The following is a 14,094-nucleotide window of genomic DNA, read 5'->3' on the forward strand; positions in this document are numbered from 1 at the left end:
TTAAGGCATCTTCAGATTTTCCTCCAGACCAGACCAGGCATAGGCAAACTCGGCCCTCCAGACGTTTTGGGACTATAATTCCCATCATCCCTGACCACTGGTCCTATCAGCTAGGGATGATGGGAGTTGTAGTCCCAAAACATCTGGAGGGCCGAGTTTGCCTATGCCTGCTCCAGACCATCCTCCACCCTTCAGGTATGGCAGGAGGATGTGCTTAGCTGGTAGTGAGTTAAATGCTCTTTGCTCATGTGGAAAGTCATGTTTTAATCTCGATGCTCCAGACTTGAGCTCTGTCCCAGAAAATCCTGAGCTTTCCCCCCCTAGGTCTGTATGTTTTAAAAATTATCTGCAGTCACAAGGCCTACAAACATCTCTCTCTCTCTCTCTCTCTCTCTCTCTCTCTCTCTCTCTCTCTCACACACACACACACACACACACACACACACACACATCCCGCCCTAAACCCATTCCATTTCACTGTCTCTGTCCCATCCGGTTAGACTTGATCAAGAAACCAGTCCATTTAGGCAAAGTCGTTCTGCACATGTATCTGTTCAAAGAAAGGGCATTGCCACTTACTTGCTGTAATGTACCGAGCCTCTGGCTAAGTTCCCTTGACAGTCAAGGTCATCCTCACCCTCTTCCAGACTTGATGCCCTTTTCAGTTTGCTTCCTTTTTTCTGCACCAATTGGGGAGACACATCCAGAGTTAAAGCAAGTCACAGGTGACATTTGCATATATCCATGCAGGCCCAGGTGTGGATACAGAGGCCCATCTTATCAAATGGAAACATACCACAAGGCATAGGTAACTCCTCAGAGACTGTGCTTCGGGGAGAGAATCTTTCCAGTGCGAGTGCCGTTTGCCTACACGGCCATATGGCAACCACCATATATAAGAGAGAGGCATTGGCAAGCTTGTGGGAGCCCCAAGTTTGAAGAAGTACAAAAATATTCAGGAGGAAGAGTGCCCTGAGAGGAAGATCTCCACCCCACCCTCAAAGCCACCCAATGAGGACTGAGCATGCTCAGTGGGCCTGGAATGCCAATTGGCTGTTGTAGGGAGGGGGTTGGAATGGAGTACCCTGGAAATGGGCATGTACCAAACCCTGTACAGCAGCACTCCCTCACTGCAACATTTTGTGGTAGGTTCCACTTGTTATTTGTAAGAGAGCTGGAAGGCAGCATGATGAAGGCACATTTTCCTCCTAGTGTACACCAGGGGAAGAGGCAGACTTCATGCTTGCGGTATCTACTTTCTGTTTTACTAGGCCAACATGAGTCACCAACTGGAGCGAGGTGTAAAAGGCATTCAATTAGAATGAAAGAACAGGGTCCTTGCATTCTGATAGCAAGTTCAAACTAGCGCTGGCAACATTGTGGTTCAACTTGAACTTGCAAAGAATCGATCTTTTGGTGTGTTGAAACTCTTTGCCCATTGATATAAGGCACTGTATTGTTTTCAGAGCCTGATAAAAACCTTTTTTTCTTCCAGCGAGCCTATTCAGGCATGTAATTTTAGTGTGGATTTTTGACATCTGATTTTAGTGCATCTATTTTTTTTATTTTTTTAAAATAAGAATAATAATTAGTTTATAATATAAATGTTGTCATGTAATTTACTTTATTGGTATTTTAACTGAATGGTTTAGTGCAAACTATTTAGAGCTATTTTGTTCTGGTATATAAAATTGTGTTGGAGAAAAGAAAAAGAAAAAGGCTAGGGCAGAGATGTGTATTTTCTTCTTATGAAACACTCTAAAACACAGTGCACACTGAAACTGCTGTAACAACGAGCAACAGATAACATTAACAACAACAGTATTTGTGGAGACAATTAACCTAACATTGGCCCTATTTGCATTTCACAGAATCATAGATCACTCTTGAATCATGGAGTTGGAAGAGTCCTGAGGATCATCTAGTGCAAACCCCCTTGCGATGCAGGAATATGCAGCTATCCCTTATGGGAAGTGAATCTGCAGCCTTGGTGTTATCGGCAGCACACTCTAACCGACTGCTTCCAAAGATTCCTGGCAACTGTGGTTTGCTAATGTTGCTGAGAGTCGTTAGGAGCACCCTATTCTCCTCCAAGAGTGGTTTAATCCTCTCAGGAAACTGTAGGAATCAGAGCCAGCCCAAGACATTTCGGCACCTGAAGTGGATTCCCAAAATGCCCCCCCCCCGCCCACCAGGGAAGAAGAGCTGAGGTAATATCTACATCAGGAACAAGGTGGGAAGAAAGCTCAGCATCAGGCTGTGGTGTCTTGTGGATATTGCTGCCTGAGTAACTGTAGGGGAGGATAGGTGTCTCAACTCTCAGCGCCTTCAACAAACTACAGTTCCCAGGATTATTTGGGGGAATATACAGCTACTTAAAGTGATAGGGTACCACACTGCCGGTAGGGTCATAGTTTGTACAACCCCTTTGGATGTTTCCATGCAGCTGCCCCCCAAGCTCCCCTGCTTTCATGTGGGGCAAATTTCAAAAGGGACAAACAGGGAGCCCATCATGTTCCTTATGTGATCCCTGATTGCCTGGGGGCACTCTGGGAAGGGAAAAAATGGCACCACAGCAGCACCCAAAAAAATGGCAACATTTGCGCCTCAAAACCTTTCCCATAAAAATGTAAGCGGTTCTCAGAACTTTATCTCTCTCCCCTCCGGGCAAAAGTAAACATGGAGGGGGGAACACTCAGCACAGCCCTGCTCTTAAATGTAGCTTTTGAGGTCCACATTGGTGTTACTTTAGAATGTGCATCAGTCTCATGTCAGTTTCAATCTAAAGAAAGGGTGCTTAAGAGAAAATGAAGGGTGCAGCCTTGACAACCATGACAGGCTACATAGCACTGTGACGTCATATTCACTGTGATCCCTTACTGGTTGCCCCTTTCTGTTCTAAATTTTTAAATGGCTTGGATGTTTGAGCTTTTGCAGGGAAAGCAGGGTAATTTGTGTCTATTCCTATGAATAAATGAATAACCTTGCGCTTGGAAAAACTCCCCATCAGCGATCGGTTGTGGCGTTTGTTGATGACAGCATCCTCCCCGGATTCCACATCCTCCTCATGTTTGTTCTACAATAGCAAAGAAGGACAACATGCAAGACTGTCAATGACAAGACGGACTGACAGGAAGGCAGGTGGACAGCCTGACAGATGTACACAGAATACACTGTTTTAAACATCCTTGCACAGCATTTCGGACTTTCCGATGCTTCCTGGTACCAGAGAACAAAAGTGCCATTTCATTAGGTAGTATGTCTCCTACAGAAAGAATACCTCCCTAGTCATCTTTTAATATATATTTTTCTTTTTTTGAAAAAAAAGTAGAATGCTTTTTTATTCTACCTTTCCTTTAGGAAGCTCAGGGCAGTTTATACCAGCTTTTTATCCTCACAACAACCCTGTATGGCATCAATTGGGCAAAAGCTACAGCGCCTAGCAAACACCAGAAATTGGTACAAGCACAAATCAGTAGCAAATCTGGATACTTGCTAGGGCAAGCACAAAAGAAGCAGAGACAAATTTTAACACTAATAACATCACTAATAATATATAAATCACTAATAATGATCAGTACAAACCGAGATTAACAACAGAGTCTAAATACTGTTGTCTTTGCTGACATGTGTAGAAAACTCTGGTGGGTTTTTTTGAGTTGCTAATGCAAAGATCCTTGCTTGTAACAGTTTTGTTGTGATCTGCCAAGAAATAGGAATTCACGAGGAACCCGTGACGTTCCAGAAATTTCTGGACTACAATTCCTTCAGTCCCCAACTATTTGGCTATGTTTGCTGATGGTGGTGATGGGAGTTGGAGTCCAGCAAAAGTTTCCAGAGGGCCACAGGTTCCCGTAAGTCCTGTTTTAAATGTATGTCAGCAAAACCTCTGCAATGCATTTTGCATACAACAGCTTTCCTGAAGCCCCCGGCGGCTGGTTAAAAGCTCTGGGAAAGAGACCAGAAGCACTTATGAGTTGAGCTGTTCTGAGTGTGGCAGGCTTAGTACATCTTTAGAAACAACACATTATGAAATTTACATATACGCAAGTCCAGGGGACGGGGGTGTGGAATTAAAAAAGGAGAGATATTTTCATATGAAACCTCCTGGTTATTAGAAAGTGCTTCATTTTATTATGGAAAACAAGATTGCTGGCACTGTGTAAGGGAGGCAGAAATCACCTGTGTGCCTTTTATGCTCTAGTCGCCTCATGCCAGCAACCAATGGAAGCTCCGCGCCTCTCAGAAATCTCACTCACCTGGCCTCCTCATTAACTGTGCGCATTCAGCTATGGAAGCCAGAGTCATTAATAAACAATTTGGAAAGAAAGCTAATAAAAATCCAACAAAGTAAGCTACTAAAGACTGCGTTCTCAGCCCTCCCCATTTCCATTTCTAAAGCTTGCCACGTTGCATTATTCATTTCGGGTGACAGATTATCCCCTGGATGGAATGGGTGCCATTAAAGTGGGGAGGGAGATAAACAACCTGGTGCTAATCATAACATCATTATTGAAGATACAGAGAGAGAAAGAGCTCTACCCTAAATGGACATCAGTGGGAAGAAATGTGTTCCTGCATCTTCATAAACAATGAAAAGAGCTAAGAGGAAATCAGTACGAGATGAGGCATTACTCAGCTGTTCTGCCTTGTTAACAATTGCCACCAAGAATCAGGTCAGGGAATAATACTAGCAAGTCTGCTTCAGATTGACCCAGGGAGCAGGCAGGGCCCATTCCTAGGAGGCCTAGTTGAAGGAAAGCCCACACGCAAGGACTACACAGCGTAACTTAAAAAGAAAAAAGAAATCTGCTATGCAAATAGCCACCCTCTTAAGAATGGTAGCCCATATGTTTTAGCCTTCAGGGCCAGAATAGCTACTCATCCCTCCATGTCTCTCAGAGTGGAAATTAACTGGAGGCCAGTTATTTATTTATGACATTTATTTCTCACCTTTCCCTCCAAGAAGTCCAGGGCAGCATACATAGTCTCTCTCCTCCCCTATTCTTATCCTAGTCAGGCAGAGAAACAGTGACTGTCCCAAGTATCATGTCTGAGTGAAGATTGGGACCTGGGTCTCCCCAATCCTAGCCAGACACTCTAACAACTACGCTTTCCAAGGCAAGGAGAAGGTATCCACTTCTCTTGAATGTGGCCCATGACCCTAAGAGATTCCACCTCTCTCTTTCTGCAGGGGGAAAGAGAGCTTAAACACTAATTTAAACACTAACTCTTTGGATCCAACTAATGAGATGTGCCAGCTTTATTGGGTCTCTGATCTAGCTACTACACACCAGTACCCCAACTTGCAACCTTACACCCAGTTGCTTGGGAGCCCAGGCCATTTAAAAACAGCACACAATATCCCTAGGAAATGTTTCAGAAGATTTGCATCAATTAAGTTCATGTGATTGGGCAGAGGGGACACTCTAAAACAGGAATAGGGAACCAGTGACCCTCCAGATGTTTGCTGGACTGCATCATCCTTGAGCATCAGCCCCGCTGGCTGAAACTGATGGGAGCAAAAGCATCACCTGGAGGACCAGCTTTTGTAGCCCTGCTTTAAAAGGACAGCAAGTTTCCATCGTTATAATTGATAGACTAAGCAACCAGAGCTTTAGTTGATTCATAGGAAGGGGACAATTTTCATCACGGAGAGGAAATTTCTCATGTAGATTAAAGGCAGCAAATTAAGGGCATGTTTTGGGAGGGGGTTGGAATACTGAGTGCGAGTGCGGTGCTGTGCATAAGTCGGTAGAACAGCCTTTGGCAACCTGACAAGCCGTTTTGCACTACAACCAAATTGGTTTTCTGCTAAACATTTGTCTCCCAGCATTCCTTGGATGCAAAAGGTGAATATGACCCGGCTCCCTTTCACCAAGTCTGTGTGGAACTCTGCTGGCCAGTTGTAGTGTTAAGAGATGCAGTTCTTTTGCAACTCTAATGTAGATTTGTTTTTTGCATATGCAGGCCACCCCAGTGTGTGGCTCCTGGTGTGCGGTAGTAGGCAATTGCTTCTGCGCATGACACAATGGTAGGTTTCTTAACACTTCAGGCGGAAGACTTCAGCTTCCATCCCCAACATCTTCTGGTAAGGCTGGGAGTGTTCCCAAACTGAAACCATGGAGGAGAGCAGCTGTCCACCAGGGTAGACAATACTTAGCTGGATGGACCAATGGCCTGACCTGGTAAATGCCAGCTTTCTTTGTTCTACTTTAGCCATCAATTTGCACCTGAGCCACTATTTCAACCTAGAATCTTGGGGTTCTAGTTTTGTTTTCAAAAAGTTGCTCATATAAGCCTCTCAATCCCTGGTGTCATGAGCAGACTAGGGATGGGAAGGCTAAGGTGCTGACCTTTAAAGCCCTAAACGGCCTCGGTCCAGTATATCTGCAGAAGCATCTCCACCCCCATCATTCTGCCCAGACACTGAGGTCCAGCGCCGAGGGCCTTCTGGCGGTTCCCTCGCTGCGAGAAGCCAAGTTACAGGGAACCAGGCAGAGGGCCTTCTTGGTAGTGGCACTCACCCTTTGGAACGCCCTCCCACCAGATGTCAAAGAGAAAAACCACTACCAGATCTTTAGAAGACATCTGAAGGCAGCCCTGTTTAGGGAAGCTTTTAATGTTTAATAGGTTATTGTATTTTAATATTCTGTTGGAAGCCACCCAGATTGGCTGGAGAAACCCAGCCTGATGGGTGGGGTATAAATAAATTATTATTATTATTACTATTATTATTGTTGTTGTTGTTGTTAGTGTTCACACACTAATGCTCACCAGATGACCCCTGGCATTTTCTTTATTTTTCTTTATTGCATTTTATACCCCACCTTTTTCTCCAAGGTTCTCCTCTTCCCCAGATTATCCTCACAACAACCCTTTGAGGCAGATTAGGCTGAGAGGCAGTGACTGGCCCCAAGGTCACCCAGTGAGCTACGTGGCCGAGTTGGGATATGAACCCTGGTCTCCCAAGTCCTAGTCCGGCACTTCACCCACCGCACCACACCAGCTCTGCAGCGTGAGCCTAACCTACATCACAGGGATGTTGTGAGGCCAAAAGGCAATTTATCTTACAATGTGCTCTGAAGAGAAAGCATTATCTTGTTCTCCTGGGGCTCAGAGGGAAAGCAGAAGCAAGGATCAGGTCAGGTTAAGTAGAGCCAAACAAAGCAAGACCCCAGGGGGGCCTGAGAGCTGAGAAAGGGAGGTTGTTGTCCCAGAAAAGCTTAAGAAGGTTGACAGGGCCTTCCTCCCAGTGGCTCCAGCCCTGTTCCCCAGGGATGCTGTCTGACAAGGGCCTACAGCCAACTCTGCAGCCACATGGCCTTGCGTGGCTGTGGAGCTACAGGGGAATCTGAGGATAATGGGAGGCTGGGGTGGTGGAAAAAGAGGTCTGAGAGCATCTTCCCCCCATTGGATTTACAGAAGGGAACAAGGCAAGGATGTCCATTATCTCTGCTACTTTTCATTCTGGCCCTAGAAGTGTTGCTTAGAGGTACTAGGCAAGATGAGAGGATTGCAGGAATAAAGATTAAAAAAGAAACTAAGAGCATATGCTGATGACAATGTTCACTTTGGAAAGGCCATTGCAGGGAGCAGGAACTCTTACGGACAAACTAAATGACTTCGGTACATTAGCAGGTTTTAAGACTAACCACCAGAAATTGAAAATCTTAACAAAGAATATGACAACAGAAAACCAGAAGGTTTTGCTGGAGAAAACAGGGCTTCAAATTGAAAAAAAAAAAGTTAAATACTTGGGTATCACTATGACAAATATGAATTGTACATTGTTTCAAAATAAATATGTAAAAACATGAACTAAAGGCAATTATAATAGGTAATCGAATATATTATTCTCTCTCTCTCTCTCTCTCTCTCTCTCTCTCTCTCACACACACACACACACACACACACACACCCTGAACAGGACTTGTTCACAATAACATGTTCCTGTAGCATGTCACTGAATGTCATGGGTCCCATGGTGCCAACCTGGCTTGGAACTGGAACACAGAAGGCGTAGACTCATGTTGACTTCAATACATTTTTTAAAAAAAATAAAAAATGAACAAATGCTGTGAATCAGCTCTACTGATGAAAAAAACCCCCACGCAGAATTAAATGAATGAGAGTCTTTGGGGCCCGTGAATCATAACTCCTCTAGAGGGCAGCACTCCATCACAGAGACAGCTGAGCCCCAGTGACAAAGGCAGCCAATCCTTCACCCTTCCTCTCTCCCTCGCTCTCTGTGAAATAAATCCATCAAGACTGCTGGGCTCTCCCAGAGCGGTTTGTTCACACAAGCACAAACTGCATTTGATTTGTCGTCACTCGATTACTTAGAACATGACGCCTTGCAGGTGAATTGAGTGAAGTGAATCCGCTGAAAAGCATGGCGTTTGTCTGTGCCGTTCAATTTGCAATGCTTCATACATGAAATTTAGAGCTGAGAGTGAAAATTCAAGTGTGGGAGGGGTAGAGAGAACAGATTATGTTTGCCAGTTTCAGGGACTGGAGCTTCTTCCGAGTCCATTCCAGGTGTCTGGTTGAAATGACTGGACAACTGGAAATGGCCCAAAATCGATATGGGGCTATGGCTGAGGTTTCCTTGAACCTGTCACTTACCTAAAAAAGTAGATTGGAGATACATTTTTCTTTCTTTCACTTTCCCTCCCTCCGTCCCTCCCTTCCTTCTTAAATGACTCATAATCATAGCACTGTGAAGTTGGAAGGAACCCCAAGGGACATCTAGTCCAACCCCTTTGCAATGCAGAAATCAACACTGAAGCATCCCTGACAGATGCCCATTCAACTTCTGCTTTAAAACTTCCACTGAAGGAGAGTCCACCACCTTCTAAGGGAGCCGGTTCCACTGTCAAACAGCTTTTACCATCATGAAGTTCTTTCTAATGCTTAACCAGAATCTCCTTTCTTGTCATTTGAATCCATTGGTTCGGGTCTTACTCTCTGGAGTAGCAGAAAACAAGCTGGAGCCATCTTCCCTTTGACAGCCCTTCCGATATTTGAAGATGGCTATCATATCACCTCTCTGTCCTCCAGGCCTGATCCACACCAGGGGTGATAAAAGTCACCCCTTCGGTCTGCTAGAGAAGGTCTAGTGGGGCTTCTTGCAAACAATAGCATCCTAATGTGGGCTGGGCATCTGGAAGCTGCTGTTTTAATTTCCCACAATGCCCCAGGTATTGCACTGCTCCAAGGTATTGTGGGAAATGCAAATAGCAGCTCCCTCTAGAACTACCTGCCTGCCACTGACTGGAGTACAGAAAACTGATGAAAGGGGAGGCATAAATTGGGGTCCAGACCAGTAATGCTGGAGCCCCCCAGTAACTGCCTGAGGGGGGGGAATGGATGAGTCTGCCCATTTTTGGTTCCCCCCAGTTTCTCATTTCTCTGATCTTCAGTTCTTTGCATTACCACCTCAGTGTGCAATTTTAAAAAATACTCAGGGAAATTCATCGGCATTTTAGTGCAAATTTCTCCTAATATGCATTTTTCTGTGTGCAATTTTCCCCAGTATATAAACATTTCTGCAAGATCTTTCCCTTAACGCAATGCATTTCCCTTAACGCAATGCATACAAATCACATTTGTATGGACACTTTACCCCAGTATATGCATTTTTGAACATATTGCAGGGCCAGATAACTGTACTGAAAAATTCTGAGCATTGCAATTTTTTTAGGGGTGGCTGTGTTTTTGTTCTCGTATTGTTTCAGAAAGCGCACATCATAGAGGCTCACCTTTAAATGTGAAATCAATCTAATCTATCCCCCTTCCCTACCTGAGTGTCTGAACGTAGACAAGCCTTTCAAGAACTCTCGAGGCAACAGCTGTTGGTAAACTCATATCTTAACAAGCCTATAAGGATTTTGATTGTAGGATTAGAAGCAATCTCCTCCAGCCCCCACCTTTCATCCAGAATTAGCTTCTTAACAGACTCAGGAAGGCTCCAGACCTCATCTCAACAGCTTATTAACTAACATCCAAGCAAATGGCAGGTGATCTTTATGCTTTGCCACTCAGGTGCAGAGATTAAAAGCAAGGACTTGGATATGCCTGGATGTTTCTCTCCCTCCTGTGCAGGCCTCCGAGACGTCAGAGAGTTATACAACTCAACTCAAGAGGCATATGGAATGTAGGCTGGCCATCAAGGGAGCAGCAGCAGAGAATATTCAGAAGCTGTAATCCACTGTGACATTCCGGGGCTTAAATTTGAGCACCGAAGCAAAAGTAATGAATGAACAAAGCCTGATTCACACACACACACCCTTTTGTTTCTCGAGTGGTAGAATGACAGCAAGATGTAAGCATGTGCAAGAATGGGCTGATATTCTACCAGTGGAACATCACAACAGGGAGAACTGCATCCAGGAATGTGAGTGAAGTGGTTCTGTTGGCAAAGGGGAACGCACTGTCCCTTCTTCAAGTGCTAAGAATTTCAGGGCTGTCTGTCGACATCCAGTTTGCTTGGGGGGAGGAAGGGGGGAGAAGGACGGTGTCTTTGTTGTTGCTTCTGCTGCTGATGGCACCTGCCTGTCTCGAGAGACAACAGAGTTTGCATCCAGGGTGAAGTCAAACCGCTGGAGAATCACAGCACCTGCTGTGGCTGCAGAGACAGGTAACTCATAACTGCTGCCTCCCACATTGTTTCTGCACCAAAGTGAGCTCTCTGGGATGCAAGCCTGGGCAGTGTGTATGGAGGTCCTGGGATGCACACACGACAAGACCTGCCTCGCAGCCTCAGTGGTCAAAAGGAAAGCAGAACAATCTCTTTGGCACCAGCTTGGCTGCAGGAGTCGCTGGAAGGAGACCCGTCTAGTCCAGCATCCTGTTTTCACAGTGGCCAACCAGATGCACATGAGAAACCCAGCAAGCAAGCAGGATTTGAGTGCAACTTCACTCTCTCCCCCCTGTACCATTTCCAGCAACTGGCATTCATGGGCACACTGCCTCTTGACAGTGAAAGTGGAACATAGCCTTCTCTTCTATGATTTTTTCTAATCCTCTAAGCCATCCAAATGATCTCATGCATAGACTCAGCATCCGTTCTGGCTGTGTAGAAACAAACACAATGAAAAAATATACTGGGCCCCCTGCAGTCTCCCTCAGGGTATGGGTAGCCAACATGGTACCTTGCAGATGTTGTTTGACTCCAGCTCCCATAAACCTCAGCCACTATTGCTAATGGTCAGGGATAATGGGAACTGTAGTATGGCATACCTGGGAGATGCCATGGTGGTTGCATAGCCTAAGGTTACCAGGTTTTTTCCAATGAATCCAGGGACACTTTAATTAATTAACCGCCTTTCGGAGCAGCCCCATCCCAACTCCTACTTGTGTGCAAGCAGGAGGGGGCAGGGATCTCTCAGGCAGCGCAATGCCTCCCTTCCCATCGGAACTGCCCCAATCCCATTCCTACTTGCGTGCAAGCAGGGGGGGGTGGGATCCCTCAGCTGGGAAGGGAGGCTTCCCTTTGCCTAACTGAGAAATCCCTGCCCCCTCCTGCTGGCAGCCAAGCTCTGATAAGCAGCATGAAGCCTCCCTTCACAGCTGAGAGATCCCCGCCCGCTCCTGCTTGCACGCAAGTAGGAGTTGGGAGGCTGCTCTGAAAGGCAGCATGAAGCCTCCCTTCATAGCTTATTTGCTGGGGTCAGGGAAGGTGGAGGCAGCCCGGAAGCTGCATCTTAGAGCCCCTGTACCACTATCATATGGGGAGTTCCTGAAGCCAGCCAGAACCAACTGCTCCGGGCTGCTGAGAGGCTGCCGCTGCTGCATTTCCTGGGGACATTAGATGAAATCCGGGGACATTCCGGGGATGGAATTTGTCCAGGGACTTATTCACAAATCTGGGGACTGTCCCGGGAAACGGGGACATCTGGTAACCCTAGCCTAGCCTACCTTTTGGATTTGGGAGGATCACTGCACTTTTCTGCTGCTGCGGATTGCTTTGCAGAGAAAGAAATATTGGGTCTGGCTCACCTTGTGTTCAAAAAGCCCTCTCAAAATTATCCACCCTGTTTGCGGGCATGGACATGGGAAGGGGAGCATTTCACTGGATTTCTCAGAGTGGGGGAGAAATTCTCCAACTATTTCTGAGGGGCGAAGCTCAGGCTCTTCCTATTTCTTCTCTCTCTCTCTCTCTCTCTCTCTGTCTCCCCTCTCCCCCTCTCCCCCACCCCTCTTATTTGCTGCTACTGCAGCAAACTGGCTTGGCAGCCAGGTCACTGCTTTGCATTCTCCACAATATCCTTTCTAGGTATTTGAGGGTGGGGGGTGGGAGTCACTATAACAAAAATAACATTTGAGAACATACAAAGATAATTCTGCAAAGTGGTTTTCATTTTCTATAGAGTGAGAAAAAGAAAAATGTCAGAAATTCTCGGAGTGGTCTTTATAGAAATTGTGGTTCACCTCTTGAACATGATGACAAAGACAGTGAGTCCCTGATTCAAATCCTCAGCTCAGCTGCAAGCTCATAATGCAGCTGGGGAAGGACTAAAGCTCAGAGAAAGAGAGCATCTGCTTTGCATGCAGAAGGTTCAATCTCCAGTATCTCTGGTTGGGTCTGAGAAGGACTCTTGAGTGAAATCCTGGAGAGAAGCTGCCAGTCAGTGTAGACAATACTGAGCTAGGTGGACCAAGAGTCTGGCTCAGTATAAGGCCGTTTCCAATGTTCCTGTGCTGCCTTAGAAAAAGCCGTCCTACTTATGTGATATATCTGTTGCAAATGCAGATACCTTAACAAAAATACACTGGCAGCCTATAATAAAAAGCAATGAGCTCCGTTCGCACTGCATGCCAATTTCACTGTTGTTTGTTTTTTAAGCCCTTCTGATAATTAAAGGGCAGATTATCAGAAGGTCAGCCCAGAGTTAAGTGTTAACCAAAACAGAGAACAGTGGTGGTGTGTATGAAAAATCGCTCTTCATTTCCCCTGCAGGAGCTACGGACCAAGAAAACAACATCATCTGAGATCAGATTAAACATGTTGTTTTCACAGGCAGATCCCGATTGAGACACGGGAGGCAGCAATTCATTCCCCTTCTCCTTTCATTCATGAGCAGAGAGCCAGAAATGCCCTCTGAATGAAAGGTGAGCTTAGAAGCAAAAGGAAGAGGAGAGAAACAGTACAAAAGGCAGAAGGGACTTAGCCCAATTAGCCAGAGCATCTGCTCACACCACGCTCTTCCTGTGCAAGCATCTAACCTGGCCCTACAGCCGGTCCTAGCTGGATTGACTACGGTGGACATTTGACCTCAATAGAATCAGAGGAAGGATTAGCACCAAGGCACCCCCCCCAAAAAAAAATCAGGGCCCAAGTGTTGTATCTGTTGGGGACTGCTCTCCTCCCAAGGAAGAATCATAGAACTGTAGACTTGGAAGGAACCACCAGGGTCTTCTAGTTCAACCGGCTGCAAGACATGAATGTTTTGCCCAACACTGGGGCTTGAACCCGTGACCTTGAGATGAAGGGTCTCATGCTCTACCGACTTAGCTACCCCAGCATTACTGGCAGCTGCTTCCTCACGATGCTTCCTCAGGTTTGATTCAGAAGGCACAAAAGCCTTGCCAGCGAACTCTCTCGCACACATAGGTTGCCTTCCGCAGAATCAGACCGCTGGTGCATCTAGCTCAGTATTGCTTAAGTTGATGGGTGACAGCTCTCCTGAGTTCAAGAGAGCACCTGGAGATGCTACAGACTGAACCTGGTGTCTTTTGTATGCAAAGCAGATCCTCTTCCACCCAGCTATGGCCCTCCTCCCTGAACTTGGCTTCTTGGAACCCAGTTGCATCTGCTTTTCATTTTAGAAAAAATCCCGAGGCGTAGATGGCAGCCATAAATTGCTAATAATGGTGGCCTCTTTGAAATGCTCTCCCCATTTCCCTCTCCTACCCCCAGGCAAACACACTCAACAGCTTCTGATCAAGCCAGCAGCAGTTGCTGTCTCGGAAACAAACAGATATTAAATAGTTTAGCACAGTAGGGATAAAAAAAGAAGAGCAACAACAACAGAACACCAGTTCTCTTTGCATCAGTGTCCTTCGCGCAACTGGTGGTATGAGAGCAGG

At 45.9% G+C, this 14,094-nt stretch overlaps 1 protein-coding gene across 5 annotated transcripts in view; it reads right to left on the reverse strand.

Annotated features, from left to right (window-relative positions):
- The window catches only part of PLCH2 (phospholipase C eta 2), a 300,920-nt gene that overhangs the window by 39,377 nt on the left and 247,449 nt on the right, over nt 1-14,094 (reverse strand). For 4 of the 5 annotated variants that reach the window (XM_082229780.1, XM_082229782.1, XM_082229781.1 and 1 more), the window contains exons 12-13: nt 2,984-3,076; nt 580-680 (exon numbers count right to left, since the gene is read on the reverse strand). In XM_082229780.1, coding sequence (XP_082085906.1) covers nt 580-680; nt 2,984-3,076 — 194 coding nt within the window. The remainder of the gene's footprint in view (nt 1-579; nt 681-2,983; nt 3,077-14,094) is intronic. The other variant, XM_082229783.1, reaches the window with a different exon arrangement.

The sequence above is a fragment of the Podarcis vaucheri genome (genome assembly GCF_965113315.1).
Source record: "Podarcis vaucheri genome assembly, chromosome: 7".
Classification (NCBI taxonomy): Eukaryota; Metazoa; Chordata; class Lepidosauria; order Squamata; family Lacertidae; genus Podarcis; species Podarcis vaucheri.